The sequence below is a fragment of the Ambystoma mexicanum genome, chromosome 4p (genome assembly GCF_040938575.1).
Source record: "Ambystoma mexicanum isolate Mex_15411 chromosome 4p, UKY_AmexF1_1, whole genome shotgun sequence".
Classification (NCBI taxonomy): domain Eukaryota; kingdom Metazoa; phylum Chordata; class Amphibia; order Caudata; family Ambystomatidae; genus Ambystoma; species Ambystoma mexicanum.
This window is the reverse complement of record NC_090927.1, coordinates 684,342,092-684,367,872: the sequence shown is the minus strand read 5'-3', so window position 1 is coordinate 684,367,872 and position 25,781 is coordinate 684,342,092. Positions and strand designations below refer to the sequence as shown.

General features: G+C 43.1%; 1 protein-coding gene across 2 annotated transcripts in view; it reads right to left on the bottom strand.

Moving 5' to 3' along the window:
• KCNQ5 (potassium voltage-gated channel subfamily Q member 5) overlaps positions 1–25,781 on the bottom strand; it is a 1,047,762-nt gene that overhangs the window by 715,196 nt on the left and 306,785 nt on the right. For both annotated transcript variants that reach the window (XM_069606244.1, XM_069606245.1), the window contains exon 2: positions 18,987–19,077. In XM_069606244.1, coding sequence (XP_069462345.1) covers positions 18,987–19,077 — 91 coding nt within the window. The remainder of the gene's footprint in view (positions 1–18,986; positions 19,078–25,781) is intronic.

Sequence of the window (25,781 nt, the reverse complement as noted above, 5' to 3'; positions counted from 1 at the left end):
AGTAGACTGGTGATTTACAATATACATTGTTATTTCCCAATTCAGTGGTACTCAATTCATCAACCTTGAAAGGGGGAAGGACTCTGCTGGGATTCAAACGTGTGACTGCATGTTTAACACAAAGGTCAGAGGAGAGCGCTTAACTCACCATGCTATTTCACCAATTTATTAACATAAGGAAGTTTGATTATCAAAGTGCAAAGGAGCAAATAAAGAGATGGGCAAGATAATCTCAGATTTAAACGGACTATTACCAGCTTCACAGACACTTGCACTGCAGCACTGCAGCACGGCTGGAGGGGCCTGGGGCATCGGTGAGAGGTCCTGGTGTAAATCCAATGAACACAGACCGGCTCAGTGCACCTTGGAGATCATCCGGGCATTGCCGGATGTTTTTTACTCAGTGTAACCCATGCAGTGACTCCATTATATGCTTGATGCAAATCGGAGATGCTCTCAGGCAGTTGATATCCTGCTGCACAGAAAATGACACCTCACGAGAAAATGGATGCTTCGGTCATTATGGACGGCTCCTTGGGTAGGCACGTGGCGCTGGGAGCATTCATCACCGAGATAAGCTCTCACGCGGCACTTTTCAAGTGCAAAGCCTGTCCGTGCTGATTCAGCCTCTCATCCTTGAGTGGTTAATACACTGAGTGCCATTACATCTGTTTAAAATAATACCTGTAATTGCAGCACTCTGAAGCGAGGGAACCTGATACTCTTAATATAGTTTCAATCATTATTTCATTTAAAATACATTTATTTCATCAATCCCATTAGTATATTTCCTGACCTAAATCGTCAGTATAATTCTGCAAATATCCAAACGCCATAATCCAAACGTATTTGCATGCCTAAACATTCAAGTGTTTCACGCTTTAAGATGAACGTCATCCTAAGGGCAACAGATCAGCAATGCAGATTCATGTACACATTCATGTGTTTCATACCCTAGGGTGGAAGCCATCCTCACGGCAACAGATCGGCAATGCACATTATTTTATTTTTTATATTTATAGCAGTGCACCAAACCCTCAGGCATCAGGGCGCTAGTTACAGTGAGTGTCAAGTGACATTCTTCAAAGTGCAGGAGCATGCAAGCAGGTTACAGCATCAAGGTGAATCGTGGGTCTGGCAAAGTCACGCCTCATGGTACGCCCGTACATCAGGTATACAGTTATACATAGGCAAGTCAGGTAGGTGCATAAACTGGTAAAGCCACGCCTCATGGTACGCCCGTACATCAGGTATACAGTTATACATAGGCAAGTCAGGTAGGTGCATAAACTGGTAAAGCCACGCCTCATGGTACGCCCGTACATCAGGTATACAGTTATACATAGGCAAGTCAGGTAGGTGCATAAACTGGTAAAGCCACACCTCATGGTACACCCGTACATCAGGTATACAGTTATACATAGGCAAGTCAGGTAGGTGCATAAACTGGTAAAGCCACACCTCATGGTACGCCCGTACATCAGGTATACAGTTATACATAGGCAAGTCAGTTGGGTGCATAAACTGGTAAAGCCACGCCTCATGGTACGCCCGTACATCAGGTATACAGTTATACATAGGCAAGTCAGGTAGGTGCATAAACTGGTAAAGCCACACCTCATGGTACACCCGTACATCAGGTATACAGTTATACATAGGCAAGTCAGTTGGGTGCATAAACTGGTGAAGCCGTGCCTCATGGTACGGGGGGGCTACATCAGCTATGCAGTTATACTAAGACAAGTCAGACGGGTGAATAATCTTGGCAAAGCCATGCCTCAAGGTATGGGGGCTACATCAGGTATACAGTTATTGTGAGACAAATTAGGTGGGTGCATAAGGTAGCATAAGCATGCTACAGCTAGCATAAGCATGCCTCAGAGTACAGGGGGCTGCATCAGGTATACAGTTATACTGAGACAAATCAGCTGGGTGCATAAGCTGGCAAAGCCACACCTCATGGTACGGGCTCTACATCAGGTATCTCATGATACGGGCTTACAGTTATGCATAATCAAATCAGGTGGGTGCATAAGCTTGCAAAGCCACACCTCATGCTATGGAGGGGTATACAGAGAGAGATCACGTGGGTTTCGGTCAAGTTAGATGCAAAATCAACATTGTACTCCCAGTCATATAAAGTAGGATAACACATAATTAGGAACATTGTCCGCACTAGAGTGTGAGGCAGGTCATGTGGGTTGAAAATAGGAAAGATACAGGACAAATCAGGTAGGCTGTTGATAGGATGGGTACACGGAAGCAGAGTATAAAGATAACAGTTCAGATGTGAGGGTTTTTACAATTGTCAATTGATAGTAGAGTATAGAGTGAGGTAGTTGGGGTTTGCAGCAGGCCATGGGGCGGCGGCGCGGAGGAGATCGGTAGAACTTCGAGTCTGGGAGAGTCAGTGAAGTGTTGGAGCAGATGAGGGCTGACCAGCAACGAAGTCGCAGAGAGGTAGAGTGCATCTGAGGCAAGGCACACATGTGTATGTAATCTACTCTATGAGCGCCGGGCAACTTGCAACCGTGTGTAGGAATGAGAGGATGGGAACATGTACATCAGGCCATACCTTGTATCAGGGCCACTGCCAGTCCTGGACAGGCACAGACAGGCCTCAGCCTTCCTCGACGTCCTTCCCCGGGGGAATACATTGGTTTCACCTGCCAGCTGTGGGAGGCACGGGAGGTATGCTGTGGTCTGGGCAATCTGAGGAGTAGGAGGAGGACATTCCTCTCAGCACACAAAGCACCTCTGGTGGGAGTTAATGGCAGCGGCCATCTTAGAAGGGCATCCATCATGCTTCGGATCGATGAATGGGAAAATGCTCAGGGCATTAGACCGGCAATGCGCATTCACATACACATTAATCGGTTTCACGCTCTAATATGAAAGCCATCCTCATGGCAATAAATCGACAATGCCATGCGCAGGCAATAAATCAGCAATGCACATTCACCTACACATTCATGTGTTTCATGCTCTAAGATGAAAATGATCCTTTGATCCTTAGTGCAACGGGTCGGCAATGCACATTCACATAAACAGTGACTCACATTGAAGGGTTTCACGCCCTAAGATGACAGCGATCACCAGGGCAGCAGACTGGTAATGAGGCCCCTATTAGTGTGCAACATGTCTGCTCTGTATCACACTGGATATTTATTACTCTTTAAAGCATTTGCAGAGTGTTGGCCTAGGAGGGTATATCCCATTTTCTGGGAGGGCAGCATCCCTCGGCAACTCTTTCTGGATGTGCAATTTTGCTGTGGAGATGCCAGACCTCACCAGCTTTGCATACTGGTCTACAACTATTCCAGGAAAGTAGGATGAAGAGCGCTCAAAAAATATTGACTTTATTGTACAATGTTCTCATTTACAGATATGTTTTAATATTTCCTCTATCTTCTATAAAACACGATTGTTCTATTTAACGAAACATATAGCTGGTTCTCTGTCAAAACAGAGACAATTCTTCATTGATATCTGCCAGGCCTCATCCGACGCCTCCTCGCGCTTATGACTGTACCAGATATCGCACGGGTAAATACTGGCCCTACTGCTTACCATTCATAGGTTTGTCACATTGTTTTTGCTGATGTGCTGGTCAAACAACTGCTTTGTGCGCTTTTCTATTCCAAAAATGGCACTTCTATTGTATCAAAGTAAACTGATGTATTAAGCCAAAGAAAGAGCCCACACCTGGCAATGTATGCCTCGGATGCCCAGCTTGAATAGCTGCCCATGAGGTCCATCAACTCATATTGACTTTATGGAAGATTTGAGCTGGACCCTTTTAAAAACTGGTGATGCTATTGTCCCTCTGAAGTTAGTGGCTGAATATAGGTCTTGTCAAACATTTATAGAAGGCTATACTTGAGCCAAATCGATTTCATTTACCAATTGAAACACTGCCTCTTCACCATTCAAGCCTGGATGTCAAGGCACTACCTGAAACTCAACCCTACCAAAGCAGAGCTCATCCTCCTTACAGTGCCACCAAACAAATACAAGTAAAGAAAATGGCTTACGCATATGCATCTAAATGGCTTACCCCCACACCCCGAATTTGCCCTTAGTGCTAAGTCCCTCATCTTCACCATGATTACGACCTCAGTACCAGCTCTCCCTCTTGCTCCAGTTCCAGCCATTCATCCATGACTCAAACATCAGATCCCTCATCCAGGCCCTAGTGCTCTTCCACCTGGATGGTGGCAACACCCTCCTGGCCGATGATTCAACCATTCTAGCCCCTCTGAAAGCTGCCCGGCATGCCACAGCATTCCTCATTGCAGGGCTGAAGAAATTCAACCACATTTCTCCTACTCTCATGGAACTACACTGGTCCACTCCAAGCTTGTATCACCTTCAAACCTCTAATGTCCAAGACACCATCATACTTAACTAAAATATCACCATCTCAGGAGGTAAACGCAACACTAAAAGCTAAGATATAGCCAGACTGGAATCCAGGAAGTGCAAGTAGGAGAAGACCAGAAAACAAGCTTTCACTTGCTATGTGCCACACTGTAAAACAACCTTACCGCTAACACCAGACTGGCTCCCTCAGTCCTGCCCTTCAGGAAAGATCTGAATACCCTCCTCTTCCAGGTACACGTTAACCGACAAATGAGGTCCATAGACCGACAAGCCGATCCCCCCCCATGTTCCACTCAATTTATTGTACAGCACTCTGTTAATTTCTAGCTGAGTTTGCGCTATCAAAATCACCACCAGGAATTGTCGTTCTGAAAATATGAGCTAGAATAATTTTCAAAAACTAGAGTGCCTCAAAAAGAATGGCTGACAAATGATTTAATCCAATCAGAGGTAAAACAATTCAAGCAGCTAATAATGATATAAAAATGCTTGCCATATGAAACCCACCTATATTATAGACCCCAGAGAACGCTCAAATTATGCATCACCATTTCCCATCAAAAAGCTCTAATAGCGATTAATGGTCCATTCTGTTGCCCCCAACTGGCAGCTAATCAAGAATTCCTGCGACGCTGAAAACGGTTAACATCCCATCCGTTTCAGCAGGCCGCCACTTTTCTTTCTGAATGAAATTGTTTCATTCAGAAAAGGTGAAGGAAATGTTAGCTCATTTGAAAGCCGCTGCATCGTAAATTGATCAGAGTCCATTACCAGTTCTCCAGATAAGAACTGGAAGTGGGAGTATTTTACTCCCTATTTTTTTAAAGTTGGGAGTAAAATGATTGTTCCGGGAGTAAAAATGTAAGTCAATTTCCAATGGCTGTATTTTATGAGCGTGTACAAATATGTTTAAACTGGAAAACGGAAATGCTTTTGTAATTATAATTTCTTTGCACCTAGTTATTCATGCATGTAAAAAGGTACAGTTTTACTTCTTCCCATCAGGTGGTAATAATAGTAGTTTCTTCCTATGGTACTACGTTCAATGCTGGTCCAGGCATATCCATGCAGCTTTGTGAGTGAAAGCTATTTTTTGTTGAGAGTATTTTTACTCCCTATTTTTATATTTTGTGAGTATTTGCCTATTTTTAGGGAGTAAAAGTGGCTGATACACCCCTTATCTGATGGGGCTGACCACTACATCTCACAGGGTTGTGTGGACGCAGCACATCCTACATTAACTCCAAATGACTTAGGGGATATTCAAGGTGAGCTCTAATCCATACAGTCTAAAAGGTTCATTGATTATCCCTTCCCTAGGAAGCCCACCAAGGACCCTCATAATCTCAATTCATAAAGCTGATCTAGCATTCTTGCCTAGATGATCGAAACAGTTGTAGCTCACAGTGGCAACAACACCCAATAATACACAACACCTTGAATCCACTCCAGACCAGCTATTGTTGGTCAAAAGTCACCAGTGATCTCCATAGCATGGGAATACAGTTATCAGCAGGCAATGTTGATTGAATGAGTCAACTGGCTTCTGTATTGGGGTGTTGGGATTCACAGCCATGGTTTAACTGCTTTCTGTCATGCAGGAATTTCAGGGTGAGATGCAGTAATTTAAAGGCAAAGCGACAACTGGAATGTACCCTCACCTCTGGTGGGAGACATGCAACCACTCTGCAGCGCTCTTAAAGGCTCAGGACTAGACTGCCAAATCTTGCCTGTGGACTCTCAAAGAACTAACTGGGAACCTTGAACATAATGCAGCACTGTAGATCAGAAGATTGCAGAATGCATTGCCTTGACATTCTGACCCCCAGAGATTTTGATGTCAGACTTTGGAGCAGTTTAAGGAAAACAACAAACCTCCATCCTTAAGGCCCTCCTTCTCACATGTAATTGCTGTCCTCCCTCATCCCCAAAGGGAACACAATGGACATTGCAAATACTTGGGAACCATATATCAGAACATTGAGTTGAAGGGATTTGCCCCTGGACTTGCAATGAATTTCTGGGAGTCATTTCATTATTGCTGTACAGGATTCCTCCCACATGCATTCTCGGGCTAGCTGACCACTTTCTTCCCCGCTGACCTTTGTCCTCTCAGTTAAGTAGAGAGCAGCCGGCACTGAAGGATTGCTAGCTATTGACCTGCTGGTTGAGTCCACCAAGGATTTTGAGTCTCATCATTCTCATCTCCTATGTGGGAGGGGCAGTTTCTGATAGGTGAATCTTAATAGCCAGAACAGGTGACACAGGTGTGCCAGGTGCAGCTCAGCGCATATTCACGGAGGGATGCGTGAGGGCTGCACCTGTCTCTGTGCCTGACCAAAGAAAGGTGAAAGTGCAATACATACAAGGCTCTGTACAGACTGCCTCCTTTGTTTCCTTAGCCCAGATGCAAAGCATGAGCATTTCTTCATCATTTCCTTACATTTCTATGCTTAGATCTGTGTTGGAAATGTAAACATGACATTGTTAGTGATGTGCTGTTTAATGGCTGTCATAGCCTAGGTACTCAACCCCACCTATGTGGGTACTGATGTCCAATACATATGTGTCAGTCATGTAATGGACACTTACCTATACATACATATATGAAGGCATCGGCTGCTAGTCCCTTGCACAATCAGTCGGTCCCTCCTCCCGCATGGAATGCTCTTAATTGAATCGCAGCCTTGCGTGCCACAGATGGGGAAGTAGGATGTAATATGCGTTTCTTCTGCTCGCCTCATGCTCCTGCAGCTGTTTGTTGAATTGGGCATCATATGTTAACATAAGGCACAAGGAACTGACTTACTGAGATGCTAAATTACAGGACCAAAGACAGCATGAACTGAAACACCTGGGGTCACAGAAAGAAAAGGGTTGGCGATACTGGAAAATGTACTGAGCACCCAACGTCAGAATTTTAGTATTTGTGCAAAACAGAAAGACATGTGGGAAAATTGGCAAAACTGGTGTGTCCGAGAAATCCGGTCTGAAATGAAACGCAGAACAGTCCCGGAAGAAGGTTCACTTCACTACGATGGGAGGGATATGGAACATTGGGAAGTCAGGACATCAGACTTCCTAAGGTCTCTCTGTTTATTGCATATAAAAGTTGCTTATATGTTGTCTGACATATATAGAGCAGCATCTATTCACTGCCAAATGACTATAATCTGGTTTCTAATTCCTCAAACCCGAACAGAAAGAGAATACTTGGGCTGAAAGCTGCCTGTGCCTTTCATGTCAACTTTGTAGCAGCAATATTCTTGCTGTCAGTGCTGGAAATGGAAAAGATTTACTGGGGTACCCTCTCATCCTTGGAGGAGCGGGGTGCAGGGAGGAGGGGGCGGAGTCGAGGGGCGTGTCCGCAGGCCAGGTCATGCAATACAGCATCTCTTCATAGAACTCAATTGCTGGGATTGTGCATAAAAGCAAAGAGCATTATGGGAACTTAAGAATGTCCACAATTTTAAATCTGAAACATGTCTTATAGTGATTCAGTAAGACACACTTTTGAGCAAATAATGGAAGTTGGGCTCTGCAGTTTTAATTGGTCACACTACTCATCCTAAGAAAAAAATGTCTGTACATTGCAGGGCATATATATAAGTTTGGGCAGTTGCAACAGGCACACGCTTTGACCTTTTCTGTATTAAGTCTACTGAACGTATCTGCTTGTAGAAGAGTGGGTTCCTCGTCTCGCTGGCAGTATCCTGTTCTAAAGCTGAGTTGAAGGAGCAGACTGCTTTCTGAACATTCCTCAGCTCTGTGGAGACTTCTGAAAGTCACTTGGTTTTTTAAGAGTGGGTTGCACGTCTCTGTGATAACGGGGCTTCAGAGCAGACCCGTAAGTGTCATGGCACGCAGGGCCGGACTTAGGGTAGGGCGGGGCGGTAGACCGCCTGTTGCGCCATGCTCTCCCAGGGCGCCATTAGCCCCGCCACGCCCGCTCGGGGGAGTCTTTTAAGGGTTCTCCCGAGCTGGTGTAGTCAGAGGAGTCACGGCAGGTGCCCCTTTGTTATTAAATACGCCTGCGGTGGTGGGGCGCATTTAATAAAAATAGGGTGCTCGCTCCGACACGGAAGCAAGGCGGTTTGCATTAGAATAGGGCGCTCATGCATTTTCGGCACTGTTTGTTGGACTCGAGTGACCTTAACACGGTAAAAAAGTGCATGCGGCGCAGCTCCTGGATCTCTCTTTCTTAGTTGCTTGGCATGACTGACCATTGTCTGGCATCCTGAGCAAGGCACTGTCTTAAACCTCATTCTTCTCCGATCTGGAGTCCAAACAGCAGCCCAATTAGTCCCCTGCTTTAGATTCCTAATGAATTTATTTAGTGTGATTCTGTTTAAATAAAACTTTCCACAAAATATAGTACAATAATACAGCTCATTAAAATATAAACACCTAGCAATCAATTAATCAAATGGTCAGCCATCTCGATTTAATTTCCAGCAAAATGTTATAAACTAATGCTTAAAATTACATACACATATACATATAAAATTCAACCTTTATCTGCCTTTCAATACACTAAGCAACAGAAACTTCAGTTAAGAACTCTTCGCACCATTACATCTTAATTTATCTCATAGTTTAACATGGTGCGAATAAAGTGCTGTAGGCTGAAGTGCATCTCCCAGTGCAAATGGTACAATTCGGTGCATTTATGCAGTAAAACTCTCTCAAAACAATAACGATGGTAATCAAAAATAGTGCAAATCCTGCTGTTCAGTGCAAAGTAAAGTGCTTTCATTGCAGTGTAAATGGCTGCTTATTATGCAGCGTCCCCTCGAGGTTGCTTCATAGAGAGCAATCTGCCTCTTCGAGTTGTAGGTATGCATCGCATAAGATACTTCTGCTGTTAGTCTTTATCTATAGGGACACCAATGCCATAGAGATTCTCCTCAAAGTAATGCTGGCCAGAGTTAGCGAAGTGCTAGTGACCGCCCATACAGTAACAACCGAAGAAATACACAGGGACAGTTTTGAACGTTGGGACCATTCCCTGATTAGGCCTACCAATAACACACAAAAAGGAGATCCCTACAACCCTAGACTGTTTCTTTAGCCTTCGAACCATGTTATACATTACATAAGTATACAGTAATTCGAATTCACAAAAGAACTCCTGTGAGAGGCGATCCAAACATTCATAGTCAATAGGTTCTTATTTTCATAAATTATTATTAAGAACAAAATGTTAAAAACACATAAAAAAATCAATGAAATCACAATTACAAAACTCCATTAAAGTGACATGTGCTGTGCAAAACCTAATGCACTGAAGATTATTACACATATTATTATTTATTTATTTAATTTGGTTATACAATTGACAACCTTTAATCATTGGATCATCCGTTGATATAAAATTGAGAACGTAAAACATTAAAGAAACACAGCAAGCGAGAGAAAAAAGATGGAGAGAAAAAAAAAAGAAAAAAGAAAAGTTGCAAAAGAATACAATTCAACTGTCATCTGCTAGTTCTTTCTTAATGACAATGAATAGTTTGACCAGGGCCAGAGTTATTGTTATTTTGTTGCCTGACAGCATCATTTTCCACCATAACTCCTTTGATCTGTGCCCCTACTTTGTTATGACATCAGTCATTCATAACCCTCTCTGGGATGACAAAGCTATACAATCCATGACCAAATGTTGCAGATTTTCGATTGAATTCTCTTCTTTACATAAGCGAAATGTGGGAGGAATGTCTTTTAGAGTCTTACACCATGAGATTTCCTTGGTTTGTATTAAGTTCAATCAGAACCTGAAAAATTCATCTCTAAAGAACGAGTTTCAGGTAATTTGGTAACGAATTTGGCTTCCTACTGTCCTCCCATGATTTACCAAATCCCTTGAACACATAACAAATGCATAAAAATAACTAAATCTACAGCTACCCTCTCTTTTTCGTTGGTCAATACTCGTAGTACCATTCAAATCACAAATGTACTCAACTAGTCAGAATTAATCAACTGTTTATTGATACCCATAACTAGGTCCTAAAGCCATTTAATTAATTTGTTTCATACACTGTTGAATAGTACAGTGGTTTTACCCAACACGTTTCGTTCTTAATCTTACTACAAGACAATCTAAGAACTTCTTCAGGGGAACCAACGTGAAAGACAGGTCCTCCGCATCCATTTGGTTTGATGCGAAGTATTCCATACTAAAATAAACCATAAGCACATATTTCCCAAGGGCGATCTCATACCACTCACTCACGCAGCACAGGAAGTAAAATCAAGATGGTTGCTCACCATCCCCTCCCTTATTTTGCATAATCTGCAGTATCTCTTACCAGCTCCAACACCATAGCATACCCTGCAGACTGAAAGAGGGCGAAACTTATTCAATCTTAGCAGGAGGAACCGTCTGTGGTATCGTGGTGATGGAAATGTATTAAACAATTCCGAGCAGTCAAATACTTGCGATGTAACTCGGAGAACGTAGCTTAACTGGCCACATTAGAGATGTATGCATGTGAGTCAACCCAATCATGTACTTTGGCTTTCACCACCAATGCCTTTTTCAGCAAGGAGTAGCCTCTGGCCCATACAGCGACCCTTCCCGGTTCCTAAAAAAGGGCTAACTGATTTTCCAAAACGTTGTACCCAATACGCGACCCTCGCTTGGAAAAACATTACCCAATAATGCTAGTAAGGGCCGTCATCACCTTGATGTGCAAACGCCCAGGGTTTATCGACACACTAGTGTGTAATGATGGCAGACACAACTCGAGCCTTCAGGCCTCGATCGGAACACTCTGTGTCACCCCCATCACTTTCCGCCAGGCCATGCATCACTCATGGCATACATCTCTGCGCACCCGCAAGCAATATCCCTTTGAGCCGAATCCAGCAGTTTTTGTCACAAATGTCCTAAAAACCAGCATTGAAGTGTGAACTTTCTATATGTTGGCATCTTTTAGCACTTCATACATTATCCGATAAGAAACGTCCTGTCCTAAATAGGTGTAGATGTTCAATTTATTTATACCTCCCATGGGTGTGTTCATCGTGTTCTGAATGCATTTACTCACACCTACGCCCATGTATTTGGTCTTCCTGAAATGTCTTCGCATAATCACACAGTTTCAATGTCTCTACATGATAATGTCATCTGTGTAAGCCATCCACACCATCAGTCTACCACACACCTTGGGAGGAAAGTTGTACACTTTCCTGAGCTCTTTGGGAAGATCCATCAAATGGAGTCTGAAAAGCACGGGGGTGAGCACACAACCTTGCTTGAGTCCTCTGCCCGTCCAGAAGTCTTCAGTGGTCTCTCCCAAGCCATTCAATCTGAGCTTTACACTGGTATCGGTGTGCAGGTGGGCTACCATCGAAAGGAGGCCTTTGGGTATAGACATCCTCAGCATTTGGTGCCATAGCTTCCTACGGTTCACTGCGTTGAATGCGGAAGAGAAACCTACGAAGACTATGAAAAGCGGGGGTTATTCTTTACTCTAGCCTCAAATTGAGGGTCAACATGTCATGCGCGGTAGCTGAGCCAGCTCTAAACCCCTTCTGGTAATCGCTTAGTATTTATTGGTGAACAACCCACTGTTTTAGCTGTCCCACAATAAGCATTGCAAAAATGTTTCCTGGAATATCCAGGAGAGCCAGAAATCTACAGTTATGTTGGTCATGCCTGGGACCTTTCCTGTAAATCGGGGTGCCTAGTGTATCATATTAGATCCCCCTCTCATCCCAGCATGAGCCACTTCAGTGGCCACCTCCCCCCCCTGACATAGCCTGGGAATCCCACCCTCAGAACCTCCTGGGACCCAGTCAATGCTGCAAATATGCACTTCACTGTTTATTATGTCTGTTAGGCTTTGCTGTCAAATATGAATGCAGTCTAACGCACATGGTACCTGGATTGTTTGAATGCATCATCCTGTTTTCTCTTCCACACACTGTGAAATACCGTTGTTGTATTTTGGTGCTATGTTGCTCCTAGGTGTGGTTTACATGAAGCATGGAGCCCTGGGTCAACGACACCCCAGTGGCAGAAAAGAAGAATAAGCAGCCTTCCACTGGGGACCCCCACAAGCCAGAAGCAATGGCAATGGTGAGGAAGACTTTAGAATTTTGCGAGAACCCGGCAAAGCAGGATCCAGAAACTTAGAGAACATGAAGAGGGTGCCCAGCACCACAAGACGTCCCTACGAAGAAGACGATGGTGGAGGGGTCCCAAGATTGTCCTGAAAAGCAAACGAGGTAGGCATTGGAGTCTCCCTGAACCCAGGTGGGCTGACCTCAGCGGTATAATGGGAAGATGATGACACAATGGCCCAGAGATGGACCCGCATGGAGCACCTGAGTGAGCATGCAAGGGGAGTCACCTGTAGGACAGAGGAGGCCTATGTTGGATGTTCAGAAGCAGAAAAGTCAAACCAGCCAAGGACTCAGCATTCAGTCAGTATGGCCAAATCTGTTCTTTGAATTGCAGCAACGTTGGGAAAAAGTGTGAAATCCTCCAGCAAGCAAGTAAAGCTACTATTCTGAAAACGCCAGCAGCAAGAAAAGGCTTAGCTACAGGGTGTCCCCTTAAATGCCAACATAGACAGGGGCTGGTCAAAGCCAGTCCACCAATCACATTCAAGGTTTAGAGGCAGTGGGTCTGGATGCCAGACCATCTGGTTAGCCCCTGGATCTGCACTCAACCCAGGCCACCCCACAAGAAGTGATATGGACATGTCTAAACCAGTAAAACCAATATGGAGGCTGCCTCACTGGCCCCACAAAAAGCCACCATAACAAGACAGCCATTTTAGGCCTACGTCGTGCTTGCCCTGAACAAAGGATGCTCCTAAAACAAGATTGTCAAGAGCAGGACTTAATAAAAAAAATACATTAGTACCCCCAAGGGCAGCAATTGTGACATACAAAGTGATCAATTCCTTAACCCACCCCGACCATGTTGTCACAGATCTGACTCCCTTCCTGTTACCCTGGAAACAGTACTCTCTCTTCTTACATATAAATTTAGCTTGTGAAATTACATTAATGATACCGTATTTTATCACATTCATTTTCATTCCTAACTGAATTCCATTGTTGTCCATTAGTAACTTTTTATGCCTTGTTTTCAAATAAACCTTTTTGTTTTTTGTACAGTAGGAAGACCTTCCCTCAGCAGACCCTCATTCTTCAAGATAATAAATGACAAATCCATTTTTTTTAATACTTTTAACATGAACAATAACATACATTTTGAGTTTTAGATTCTCAAATTCCCAAATTCTTACCTTGCAAAATGTAATCCAACAGAATACCCTTTAATTTTTTATCTTCTCAACAGAGAACCCAAGTATATAATAACCATGTTCTTTCCTCTTAATCTACTCCAATGTATTTTCCCATCTATGCACAACCCTATTAGCATGATGCACTTCTAATCAGTTTTGTTATATGCATGTTATATACCATCATGCCACTGGCACACAGTGGGCATCATAACTAGTTACAAGTCATGAAGCTCACAGTCTGTGTAATGTAATATCATTAGACACGTCCACCTTGTTTTCTCCTCCCCTACATTTAACCCCATGTCTTCCCCGTGCATACATCCATACATGTCCTACTCTTGGCACCAACACATCTACCAGCTGACTTTGCAATTTCAGTGTTGTTCCCTGAAGCAGGTAAACTAACCTGGTAAATCCTCCACACTGCTAAGGCCCACTTGAGCAACTCTTAAAGCCATCATGAAGCCACTCACCGGCAACATCTACTCTGCGCTTAGTCTGGTATAGACACTACCATCACAGTAAGCTCTGCCCTTAGCACTTCTCTCGCATAATGTTAGCTCACAGCAATTAAGAAAAACTCATCCCTGCTACCACGATCATATCCCAGCTCCCTTGTATCCAATTTCCTTTGTTTTACCCTCTGAATGTGTCCGCTCTGCTGTCTAATTCCTCTTTCCTGTCACCTTCTCCCCCTTCCCTACTCTCTCCTTTCCACAGACTAAAGTCTGGCGACACCCAGGAGGAGTCACAGTACGACACCTTTTTGGACAAGGACTGGCGCTGTGAGACTAGAATGGTGGCGATGGGCACAATATAAAGGTTGGCTAACATAACATAAAATGCAAGATGCCAATAACATGAACAATACAGTGGGTTCTAATAATGTGGTGAACATGGAAATAATTTGTAGTATTATATATATGGCGTAAATATGCTGTGCCGTACCGCGTTGGTGCATTGTGCAACTTTTGCTTATGCACAAATGTAGCTGCAAAGGCAGGAATGGCATTTGCACAAGCACAATTGCATTAGTGCCACTGCATATGGATTAGCACTGTCCTTGTGTTGGGCATGTGCGATTGCACAGGTGCAAAGGCAGTTTGTGCATGCACAATGTACCATCACCCCACCCATTATAGGAGAAAAACAGACTCTGGATGCACAGGAAGTATATTATATATATGTTTCAATTATATAATATGTTTATGAGTGCTAATAACTCCTGTAATGTAACCATATTTATTAGACATTGCCCACATTCTTGATGGTATTAGCATAATTGACCTAAAAACATTTGACCAAAACATTTGATTGCATTTTTTTTAACCTTTTTTCGATCAAATATAATTAAATATATTTATATATGGGGTGGGTAAGGGTATAGATTAGGTTAAAGGGAAGTGAGAGGGATTACGGGGGTCTCCCCCCACATTTTAGACCGAAAAAAGATCAAATAAATTTGATCAAATGTTAGTAGGTAAAATGTTTTAGGTGAAATAGACCCAAACCAATGCTAAATCAGTCATCCTTTCTCACAATCAATATTTAGCAGAGAAGAAGATACCCAGTTAATAAAATATCCTTTTAATATGAATGCAGTCAGTGGAGTCGGTTTGTTGAAAATGGTGGGGTCAGGGGGCATGACATCTAAAGGAAAGGGGACGCTGCCAAATGAGGACAAAATGGTGTGCCATAAAATTTGGGGCGGGGGCGACAAACATCCTTGTCTCCCCTAAAATGACGCCAATAAATGCAGTGTAGCCATGTATAATATACTTTGCGTGCCGGCCTATATCCCGAGAATATATGTATTTTAGATCAAATGTACTCCTTGCAGATGAAATAATCGGGACGCGTTCCAAGATTAGATGCAGAGGGAGACTGTCTCGTTTCTGCAATTAAGATGATCATATTGAAACATTGAAACACGTATGTATTCTTTGCAATGCACTTTACATGACGAGAATTTTATATTTTAGGAAGTTGCAATGTAGACATTTACTCACAGGAGAATTTTGGATACGATTTATATCAGGTCGACACATTTCATTAATCACAGCATTGGATTTTTTTTTTGTAAAAATGCATTAAAACCATGTATAATATTTTTACATAATGAAGAGATTTTATCTTGATTTATTGTGTGTCTAATATATTTGTTATTTTATTAACAGTTGGAACAAAAAACAAATAATTAAATACATAAAAATAATCTTATGAAACATTAGGTTTCACTTGATTTCGATTTTCACCACCAGCATCCCTGTCAGATTTCATAACGAATTGTGTTGTCAAAATCTATCAGCGCTCTCTGGACCTCCTGCACCGTCATCCAGAATTGACTGTTTGCAGCTCACTGCTTGTATTGTTGATTTGCTGCTTGATTTTTTGTATAGATCTGAACCTTTCCTGTTTGTCATGTTTACTACTTTCTTTGTTGTGACATATTTTATGACACCTTGCCCCTTTGTCACTGAGCAGAAACAGTGTAATTTCATATTTTTCTATGCTAAGGGTATTCAGGAGTAATCAGAGATGGTACAGGTTTTTCCCCTTGCCTGATCAACAGTCACATCTGGGAGAGTTGATTATTTACTCTTCTTCCTTAACTATTTGACAAAGGCAACTTTCGGGAGCAAAATGCAGGCTTTTGAGCTAATTTGCACACCCAAATTGCATTGCTCAGTGGAACTGAACAGGAAGTCATCTTCCAGGGATGTCTCCAGAGTGGTGCTGTGGCATGTGTGGCCTGTTAGCAGAAATGGCCAACTCTACTCTCACATTTCAGGTAGAAGTTTTTTTTCTAGCATTTTCTGAACCTACCACAACATTGATAGTGTTTGCATAACTATTTGTTGTCAAAGATGTTCATACTGTTGAAATGGACCGTCAATCTCGAAGTTGTCATTCCATGGAAGATGTTTTAGCTCCCCATGTGTGGATCATATCAATTTGTCTTTGTTCCAGGCGTTTGCTTTTAGGATGTTTTGCAGTGGATTCTTTTAACCCTTTTCTCTTAATTGAAGTGAAGATGTCTACTGAGGGACATAGGGATTATTCTAGGATGTCTTTGCTCGGGAAGTTGGGCCTTTCAGAGTTTAGGAAACCTGACCAGTGTGTGTCTGTGAGAACTTCTCTTTGGGAGGTAAAGTGTTTGGCTGTGTATCCTGGGGAGGACAATGATCAATGGGCTTATAGTCAGAGTTGTTCACTGTGATGGCATTTAGGGCTGGCTGGACTGCCTGGTGTGTTGTTTCACAGAGCTATATTGGATTTTGTTGGACAGCTCCTTGTTCGTTGTCGGCTAGGATGCGTCATATTTTTTCCCCACAAAGTGGACTATTTCCTGTTTTTGCTTTAAAGGTGGGTTCTGCATGGATGATACTCTGTGAACTATATTTTTTGCTGAATTTCAGAATCCCTTTTTACTGAGGTTGATAGTTTCATAGTTCTGGAAGTTTTTTTTAAGCAGTTAGATACCTGTTGGTGTATTCTAACTATTTTGCTATTCAAAAGTAACATTGCAGTATTTGGGATGCAGTTAAATACCAGTTGGCGTATTCTAACTGTTGATAGTTTTATAGTTCTGAAGTTTTTCTTTTTTCAAGCAGTTCGATAGATGTTGCTGTATTGTAACAATTTTGCTATTCAAAGGTAGCATTGCAGTAGTATGGCTGCAGTTAGATAGCAGTTGGCGTATTCTAACTGTACAGTTTTTCAATATGTCTGTTCCATTTCAAGTTTTGGGAAAATGTGTTCACTTTTCCTGGTAACTTATTGCCAAGTATGAAATCTTTTCCCTTGCTTAGCTAGCTTCTCAAGTGCCTGACCATGATCGTTGATTGGCTCCTGCTGATGGTAATTTGTTTGTGTAGACAGTGCATAAGTAACGTATTCAACACTTTTGGCATGGACCTTACCATCCTGGTGAGTAGGTTTGCATCATCAGTGTACATCACCTCTGTTATTGCAGAAAGAAAACGTTATTTTTACTTGTATTTCCATGCAATGAGGAGCCAGGATGAACCGGCGACAGAATGGCATCAGGCATACATTCAGGGATAGGGGAGAAGGCATGACACAAGAGATCTTCAAGAGGGAGGATTACCATTAGAGGTTGAGGCAGTGTGTGAAAGCAGGGATTGGGGGTCTGGCACCAGCAATGTGCAAAGTGTGGCGCTTGGTGTCACGTGCACCGATTGCTGGGATGTTACATAGTGGGGCATGACATGATGGAGGGTTCTGAGTCTATATCAAAGTACTCATCTTGCTTCTTTGTGCATTTGTCTCGTAGATTTTCCAAATTGTCCAACAATTACGAGCAGGTGGCCAGGGCTCAAACACGTCCGGTGCTGTGAGGCCCAGAGAGCTTTACTGGAAACTTCATGTAATTTGCTTGGTCTTGTTCAATGATTTATCACTTCTTTGTTGTTGGCATTTTATTGATGACATGATATTGATTCGGTATCAGGTAATATTATCCCCATGAATAATGTTGCCATATATTTGGTCGCCGGGAAACGGCATAGGTAACAATATTTATTGGTATAATTGATGGGGTTAATGGGAGTGGGGCTTGCCGGAGCGTCCCCCGCTCCCTTAAAAAAAATATAGGGGTTGCAGGGGTGTCCCCCGCAAGTTCCATGGGTTAATATCACTGTAAACTAACAGCGCCATTCTTGGATGGCGATATTTTTGCAGGGATATTAGCACATGGAAGCATTGATTCATGGAGGGAAATAGACAAGTCTGAATCCAAATTGACTGAAAAAGCAATTATAGTGTTTACAAAGTACAAGAATTCTGGCGTTAAAGATACTCCTCTGAGTGGGAGCCTATTTCATTCGTACAATAAAACCGTGACACATTATTTGTATTCAAAATGGCTTTAGATGCAACCTTGCGGAGTTTTTTTCATTGCTTTAAACTGCCCTCAGGTCGGTATCAGCTAACAATATCCCCAACAAAAATATCGCTGTAAAAAGTGATGCGGGGGTGTCCCCCGCAGGGTCCATTGTGAATTTCGCCACAAAAATATGGCGATATTTTTGTATGGCGATATTTCTGCGCCGAAATTATCACATGGAACCCTCAGGTCTTAGTTGATAAGGGTAGAGGAAGCTGTGTTACAATAGATGCCGATACAAACACATATTTGTAATCGATAATAGACCTTGTTTGCGGGGTAGCAGCTAAGCTCAAGAGGCGGAAAGGAAAAGTCATTAGGAGGGCCAACAAGTCACGTGACACAATATATGCAGCAATGTAACATTTCACAACTTTACAATGTCAACATGTCATGCCAGCTCTGAAAGAAGATGATGAAGAACTCACCAAAACAAAGAGGCAGTGCGCGGCGAGGTCTTGGTGCTCCTTAATGGTAGAAAACACAGATAAAATCAAGCAGCTGAAGACCAGGATGAAACTGGAAGAGAGGAGAGAAGAGTGGCCCGTCAGTTCGCAACATCAACTATGCATTAAACATGGTCATTTAGTAAAGAACGAGCATCACGTGCAACTGCCATGTTACCTAACTCCCAGTCCAGAGCCTGTATCCCTCTAGGGCACTTAAATGCCACAAGGTTTGACTGCAGCCTCTTGGACCTGAAGCCCAAAGGCGACAGGCAGGAAGCCGTGTGCTTACACTAGGAAGGTGCAGCCACTTTAATTTCTTCATGGGATCTGGGAAGCAGAAGTGTTGTCCTCGGTGGTTCTGTGAACGTTTTGCAAGAGCAAGACGTGCAACTGCATGCCTAAAGTTTTGGAAGCCAGTCTATTTTTTATGTGCGTCGAAATATGTTCATCTTTAATCTTTTGGGTCTAAATTAATTCTGTTAAAAAAATAAATGGATGCTGGTAGTTAAGTAGGTAGATATAAGATTATCTTGCCTTACACATTTCCAGGTCTGAGAACAAAATCTAATAAACAGTATGAATCTGATTTGTAAATGTTAGGTGATCTGAAGTTCCTGGATCTTTCAGCCCTGTCCAGTGATTTATGGCTGAAATACATCAAGGGTTCACGGCACACAAGGGCCCTGCAGAAGAGTACAGGCTGCCGTCCTCTGCAAGACCTTGATTTTATTCTATTTTAAACCCCAGTACCTGCTCAAGCTAGAAATAGAAAAAATACTTCCCTATCTGTAACTACCAGGCCCTCTTACACTGGAAAAGGGATAACACATTTTCTATTTCCAGCACAATCATCCCCATATGGTAGAATTTGAAGCAGGAGCGAGCTGTTTGCACTAGAAATATAATACTTTTTTCCTAGTTCCAGCCCCTATCCATGCTAAAAATAGAACATTTATTTTTTCTGTTTCTAGCTCTGATTCTTTTCAATCAAACATGTCCACCTGTGCTAGACTGGCAATCAGAACTGTGCATCTTCCTGCAGGGCAGAAAGGTTAAGCCTGGAGAATGAAAGGGTGGTGAGAAGGGAATTTTGGGAAGGTTCGCTGCCTCTACGAGGGACCCACAGATCTTTGTGGCCTACCAGATTTTTAAAGTAGGGAACTTTGACTATTTACTGTCACTTGTGGGGAGGTTCTAACATCCCTACCATAATCACATCCTTTCACGTTGCTATGCAGAATTTGGAGTGGGACTCTCCAAGCCACTCCCATACACCAAATATTGCGTTTTTGCGTGGAGCGAGAGAACCATGGCTAGTGATGTTCCCTAAATGAGCTAAGAGGCAATGCAGCCTGTTGTATGCACTTGATACATTGTCAATATAATTATATGTGTAGTAGCACTGTAGTCTATCAAACTATGCACAAGGAGCCTTTTTATACAATTCTCATTTAAGAAAATAATTCTAGGTGACCCCAATTTTGACAGCTAAGGCAAATAAGACAGAGCGATATAAACCAATTTGCCCAGAATCACATTCTTTTGTCAAAGAAGTACACTGAATTTTAGCCCATGTCTCTTGGTGTCACATTTTGCAATTCAAGCAGTAGCCTATATCTAATTCCACCCTATCTTTAGTAGTGCACACTCTTATGAGCTATCTTCTGTTCAATAAAGCTACACTAAAAGCATTAAACCACATGGTAAATCAACTTTACAATATGTAGGAATTCTTAATGGAACGTTTTAGGTAATTCAGGTATCATTCACTCTATAAGGGCAGAGGAACAGAGCCTTGAGCTGGGGCTGGGCTGTGACTGGCATGCATGTGCACACTTAGCCTGCTGCTGATTTGTGCTGTCTGGCATTGTGTTGGTGGTGCTACCAGCTCAGCTGACTCTCCTCACCACCTGCAGGCAGCCCGCTTCTGCCTACAGTCATCTGGCCTGCGGGATCTGCAGCTGACTCTCGTAGCACTCTGCGCTTCCCCCTCCTGGTGCCCACGTCCCTCCCTCTCCGACCTGTAAAATCATCCAGGATGAAGCTCTGGCAAAGTATGGCCAAGTCAGCATATGGAAGCAGGCCGGGTCTCCACTTCTCATGCATCTCCCTGTCATCTATGATATCTGCGCCTTTTTTACTGGCCGCGTTACTCCTATCGTCATTTCTCCCCACAACCTCTGCGCTACCCTCTTGTTTCCATCTTCCACCCATCTCTGTGCTGACCCCACCTGCACTTTTGAGTTCTGGTCTAATTAACAACTCTGCGTCACTTGTCTTCTCTCCTCCCTTGCAGTTCTTCTCCTACATCCTGCTTTTACTCTTTTTCCGATCCTTTCCAGCTCCTCTTTCCCCATGATAGCCCCCATGCCTTCCTTCTACTCCTGTTCATCATTCCTCTACTTATGCTACTTCTGTTTCTTCTTGAAAACCTAACATTCTCAACTATCTGCTCCTTTCTATGTTCTCACCTCCTTTCAATAAATATTGGCCTGTGGAATTCGCGTCCCATTTGTAATAAAGCCCATTCCCTTCTTGATACTTTTCTTCACCTCAATTTACACTTCCTTTGCCTTACAGAAACATGGTTTACGCCATCCAATCTCATCACTCTTGCCTCCCTGTTCTCCACTTCTACCACTTTCTCTCACACACCCCACCCTTTCGGTTGTGGGGGCGGCGGTGTTGGAACTCTATCGTTATTCCTATGCTCTTGCTCCTCCTACACCCCATCTTCCTTTTTTTTCATCCTTCGAATATCTGTTCCCTTTTTTATTAAACCTTTTCCTATGCATTTTCCTTTTTACTAACCATCCTCCCGGCCCACCAGACAATTGTTGCACAGATCTTGTCCTCCTCCTATCTTCTCTTATTCCTCTTGAAGCACCACTGCTTCTTCTGGAGATTGCAACCTCCATCTCGCTCTTCAGTTCCACTTCTTGCCGTTCTTGATTCCGATCTCCTCTCATTTGTCCCCACCCCTCATTCCCACATCTCCGGTTCATCCTTGGACCTGATCTTCTCTTCTCCCCTATTTCTTACTGCTGTCTTGGCCCTTATCTCCTATTCCTCCGATCATTTCCTCTTTACCCTTTCAGGTATTCCTTGTTCTCCTCCCTCCTTTCCCTCCTCTTCCTCTACTTTCTTCTGACGGAAGCTGTGGTCCTTTGATACTTATTTTTTTACTTCCTCTCTCACATCCTCTCCCCCATCCTCTCCCACTTAGCTCAACACTCTTTCCTACCTTTCTGTTGATTCTTCCCTTTGTTCATCTTCAATTCTTAAGACTCTATATTCTCTCTATCTCTCATCTTGCTGTCTGCCTTCACACAAGCCAACTTGAACTTGGATTACCCCCGCTCTTCGCTCCTCATGCCACATTTTGCGATGCGCCGAACCTCGCTGGATGAAGTCCCACTCTCCCTCTGATCTTCTTAATCTCTCTTCTCTTTGCACAGACTTTGATACTGCTCTTCTTCTTGCTGCATAAGGTTTCTACACTGACCTACTACCCTTTCTTTCCTCTTTTCTTTGTTGTCTTTTTCAGACCTTAAACCGCATTCACTCTCCAGCACCCCTGATCCCTCTCTTTCTTCACCACTCTCTGCTTCTGGCTTTGCTTCCTACTTCTTCTCCAAAGTTACTCTTCTCTGTTCCTCTATTGTCTCTACTTCTTTGTCCCCCACTTCTCGCTCGCTCTTCCCAGAGTCTCCTCATACTCTTATCTCTTCTTTCCAGACCATCTTTTCCACTGATATTTCCTCTTTCCTTTCTAAAACCCATCCTACGGCTGCTCCCTCTCATTCTTTACCTTCTTCTCTGATTCCTATGGTATATCCATCATCCTCTCCATAGCTGCCTTCCCTCTTTAATCTCTCTCTTCATGTCTTCGATCTTCCGATCTTCATTTAAATATGCAACTATTCTCTCCCAGTACTCAAGAAACCTTCTCTGGACAACTTTCCTCCCTCAAATTATCATCCTATCTCGCTCTTACCTTTCATCTCCAAACTGGAGCATGCTGTCCACTCCCAAGTCTCCTCCCGCATTAACACTGCTTCTTTTTTTCCACTCTACCAATCTGGTTTTCACCCTTTTTACTCTACTGAAACTGCTCTCCTATCTCAATTCGACTCACTTCTCTCTGCTCATCACTCTAGGCCGTCTTCTCTACTGGTCCTGCCACATTTGACACGGTGGATCACGCTCTTCTTCTTCACCCCCCCTGCGGCCTCGGTTTGCGTGGTCCTGCCTTAAACTAGTTCAACTCTTATCTTACTCATTGCACTTGCTTGGTTTTCTGGGCTGGTTCAATCTCTTCTGTGTTCCCTCTCCACTACGGTGTGCCTAGGGGCTCTGTCCTAGGCCCCCTCATCTTCTCTCTATACACCATTCATCTCGCCTCTCTTATCTCTTCTTTTGGTCTTTCCCATCACTTCTTTGCTGGTGATACTCTGCTCTTCCTTTCTTTTTCCTCATTTTCCGCCCTTGATTCTTAACCCTTGGCTTCTTGCTATTCAGCCCTGGATAACGCCCACTACCTCCATCTAAGCCCCTCCAAGACTAAAGTTCTTTTCTTTCCTGCTTACATTCTTTCTCCTCCCATGCATCCCCCCTCTATCTCTTTACCCACTACCTCTCTGCCTATCTCTTCTTCCACCTGAAACCTTGGCGTCATTCTCGACCCTTCTTTGCAATTCTCCACTCCTATATCTGCCCTGGCCTGCTCCTGTCTGTGCCATATCTATATCATTCGCAAGGCCAGACCTTTGCTTTCCTTCAATGTGTCTAAAATTCTTTTCTCCTCCCTTTTTTTCTCATCTGGCTTACTGTTCTTCCCTTCTTCTCGGTCTTCCCGCTATCTATCTTGCTCCTCTTCGCTATTGGCCAAAAAGCACAAAATGGCCCATTGGCAGAAACTTTCCTACCACTGTCCAGCCCAAACAGCATACAAAAGAGGTGGGCCAAGGGTGTTATGCACACAAAATATGGGGCAAATTGAGATTTCTGAAAACTGTTCATTGTTGTAATATCAATATAACATCACCTGTTTTATCATTATTTGAAACAAGCATCTGAATGGCTTTTGATGGAGATATAGACAATCCACCACTATCAAGAAAATGATTCTTAAAGTACAAAAGATTTAAGGTTACAGAGAGTAGCATTCAGCAGAACCCATTTGTGAGACCATATTGAATGAAGAGTATGGACTTATATATATAGTTAGATGACCTAGAAAAATGTATTGAAGAAAATATGAATAGAAGATACAGAGAACATTTCAGAGTAAGCAAAATAAAAAGAAACTGTTCTGAGGATAGGAGATTATAGTGTGATAAGTGCCTGAAGAAGAGTTTTAAAAGGTTGAAACACGTGTTGGCTGATCGAGCATAACGTGTATATTTAAATAAAAACAGTCTATCAGGAGTAACAACCTTGTAATTTTACGAAACTAATGAACAAATAATGTGGTAGTGGCGCAGGCAGCGGTTAGGTTATCTTTTGGTTTAAGTTACATTAAAGGCATTTGGTTTGAGCCTTTAACTAGCACAGGCTGTTGCTTGCCCACCTTTCTATAATCATTTGACAAGAGTGTTTTTTCCGAACAAATTATCAGAGTTGTCTAACACACAAGAGCGTGGTAGACAGCTCAGCCGGGTGCAGCAGACATTTTCAAGTGTTTATTTAATGGAAATTTCAGGGAAAACAATCAATTTTTGGCACAGATATGCTTACAAAATATGTTAACATTGATTTACAGTGGAGGACCAATGAGCTTAACAACGGGTGAGATGATGTGGATATAAGACCAGATGATTCAGGAGAGGTAGAAACCTGAGCTAGGCACAAGTACAGTAGAGCATGATATAGGATTGGTATAGTGGAGGAAGTGCTACGTTTTAGGATGAAGGGGAGAGGGATAAGTGTTGTGGGGTTGTCGTAGATTGGTAGGGGGAGAGGAGAACATGGAGAGGTGGTGGCATAGAGTACTATGCAACTGGTGTTTCAGAAAGGAGCAGCAGGGAGTAGGAGTCGTGCGGAGAGGAAGAGCATTCCAGAGTAAGGGAGCAAGGAGAGGAAAAGAGTGGAAATGAGAGGAAGCGCAAAGGGCACAAGGGCAAAAGAGGTGGTAAGGAGGTGAGCCGAGGATGATCATAGGGAGCGAGGCGGAGAGTAGGGAGTGAGAGAAACAGGCATGGTGGGCAAATCTGTTGATAGTTTTGAAGATGATGAAAATGAGTTTATAATTTGCCCTTTGTCTCATAGATAACCAGCCTAAATGACAACGGGATGGGGGGGTGGAGGTGAAGCCGAGAAGGTTGAGGAGTGTTAAGAAGAATGGTGAAAAAGTATAGTTGGAAATCCATAAAGTAGACTGGCACAGTAGTCAAATCGAGAGAGTACTAAAGAGGAGATTAGGTGCTTAGCGGTGTTGAAGGGAAGAGGTCTTATTTTTCTGATGTTGAGGAGATTTATGGGGTCATCACAAGTTGAGTGGAGCTGTAAAATGCAGCAGTAACGGTATTATCACTGCATTTACCAATGCGCCCAATCTCGTGTTGGGTGGCAAATCAGAGTTTTATCGCCAGCTTTTTGCCAGAGGTAAAAGTCTCCCATTTCTGCATGTTTTTGGCACTATTAGCATGGCGCTAATTGGGCCGGTGCTAATAGTGCCAAGAAACCCCTATTGGGTCCAATGGACCAAATGGGAATGGGAATTTATCTCTCTAGCGCTGGACTGAATTGCGGTAACGCTAATAGCATTGGGCG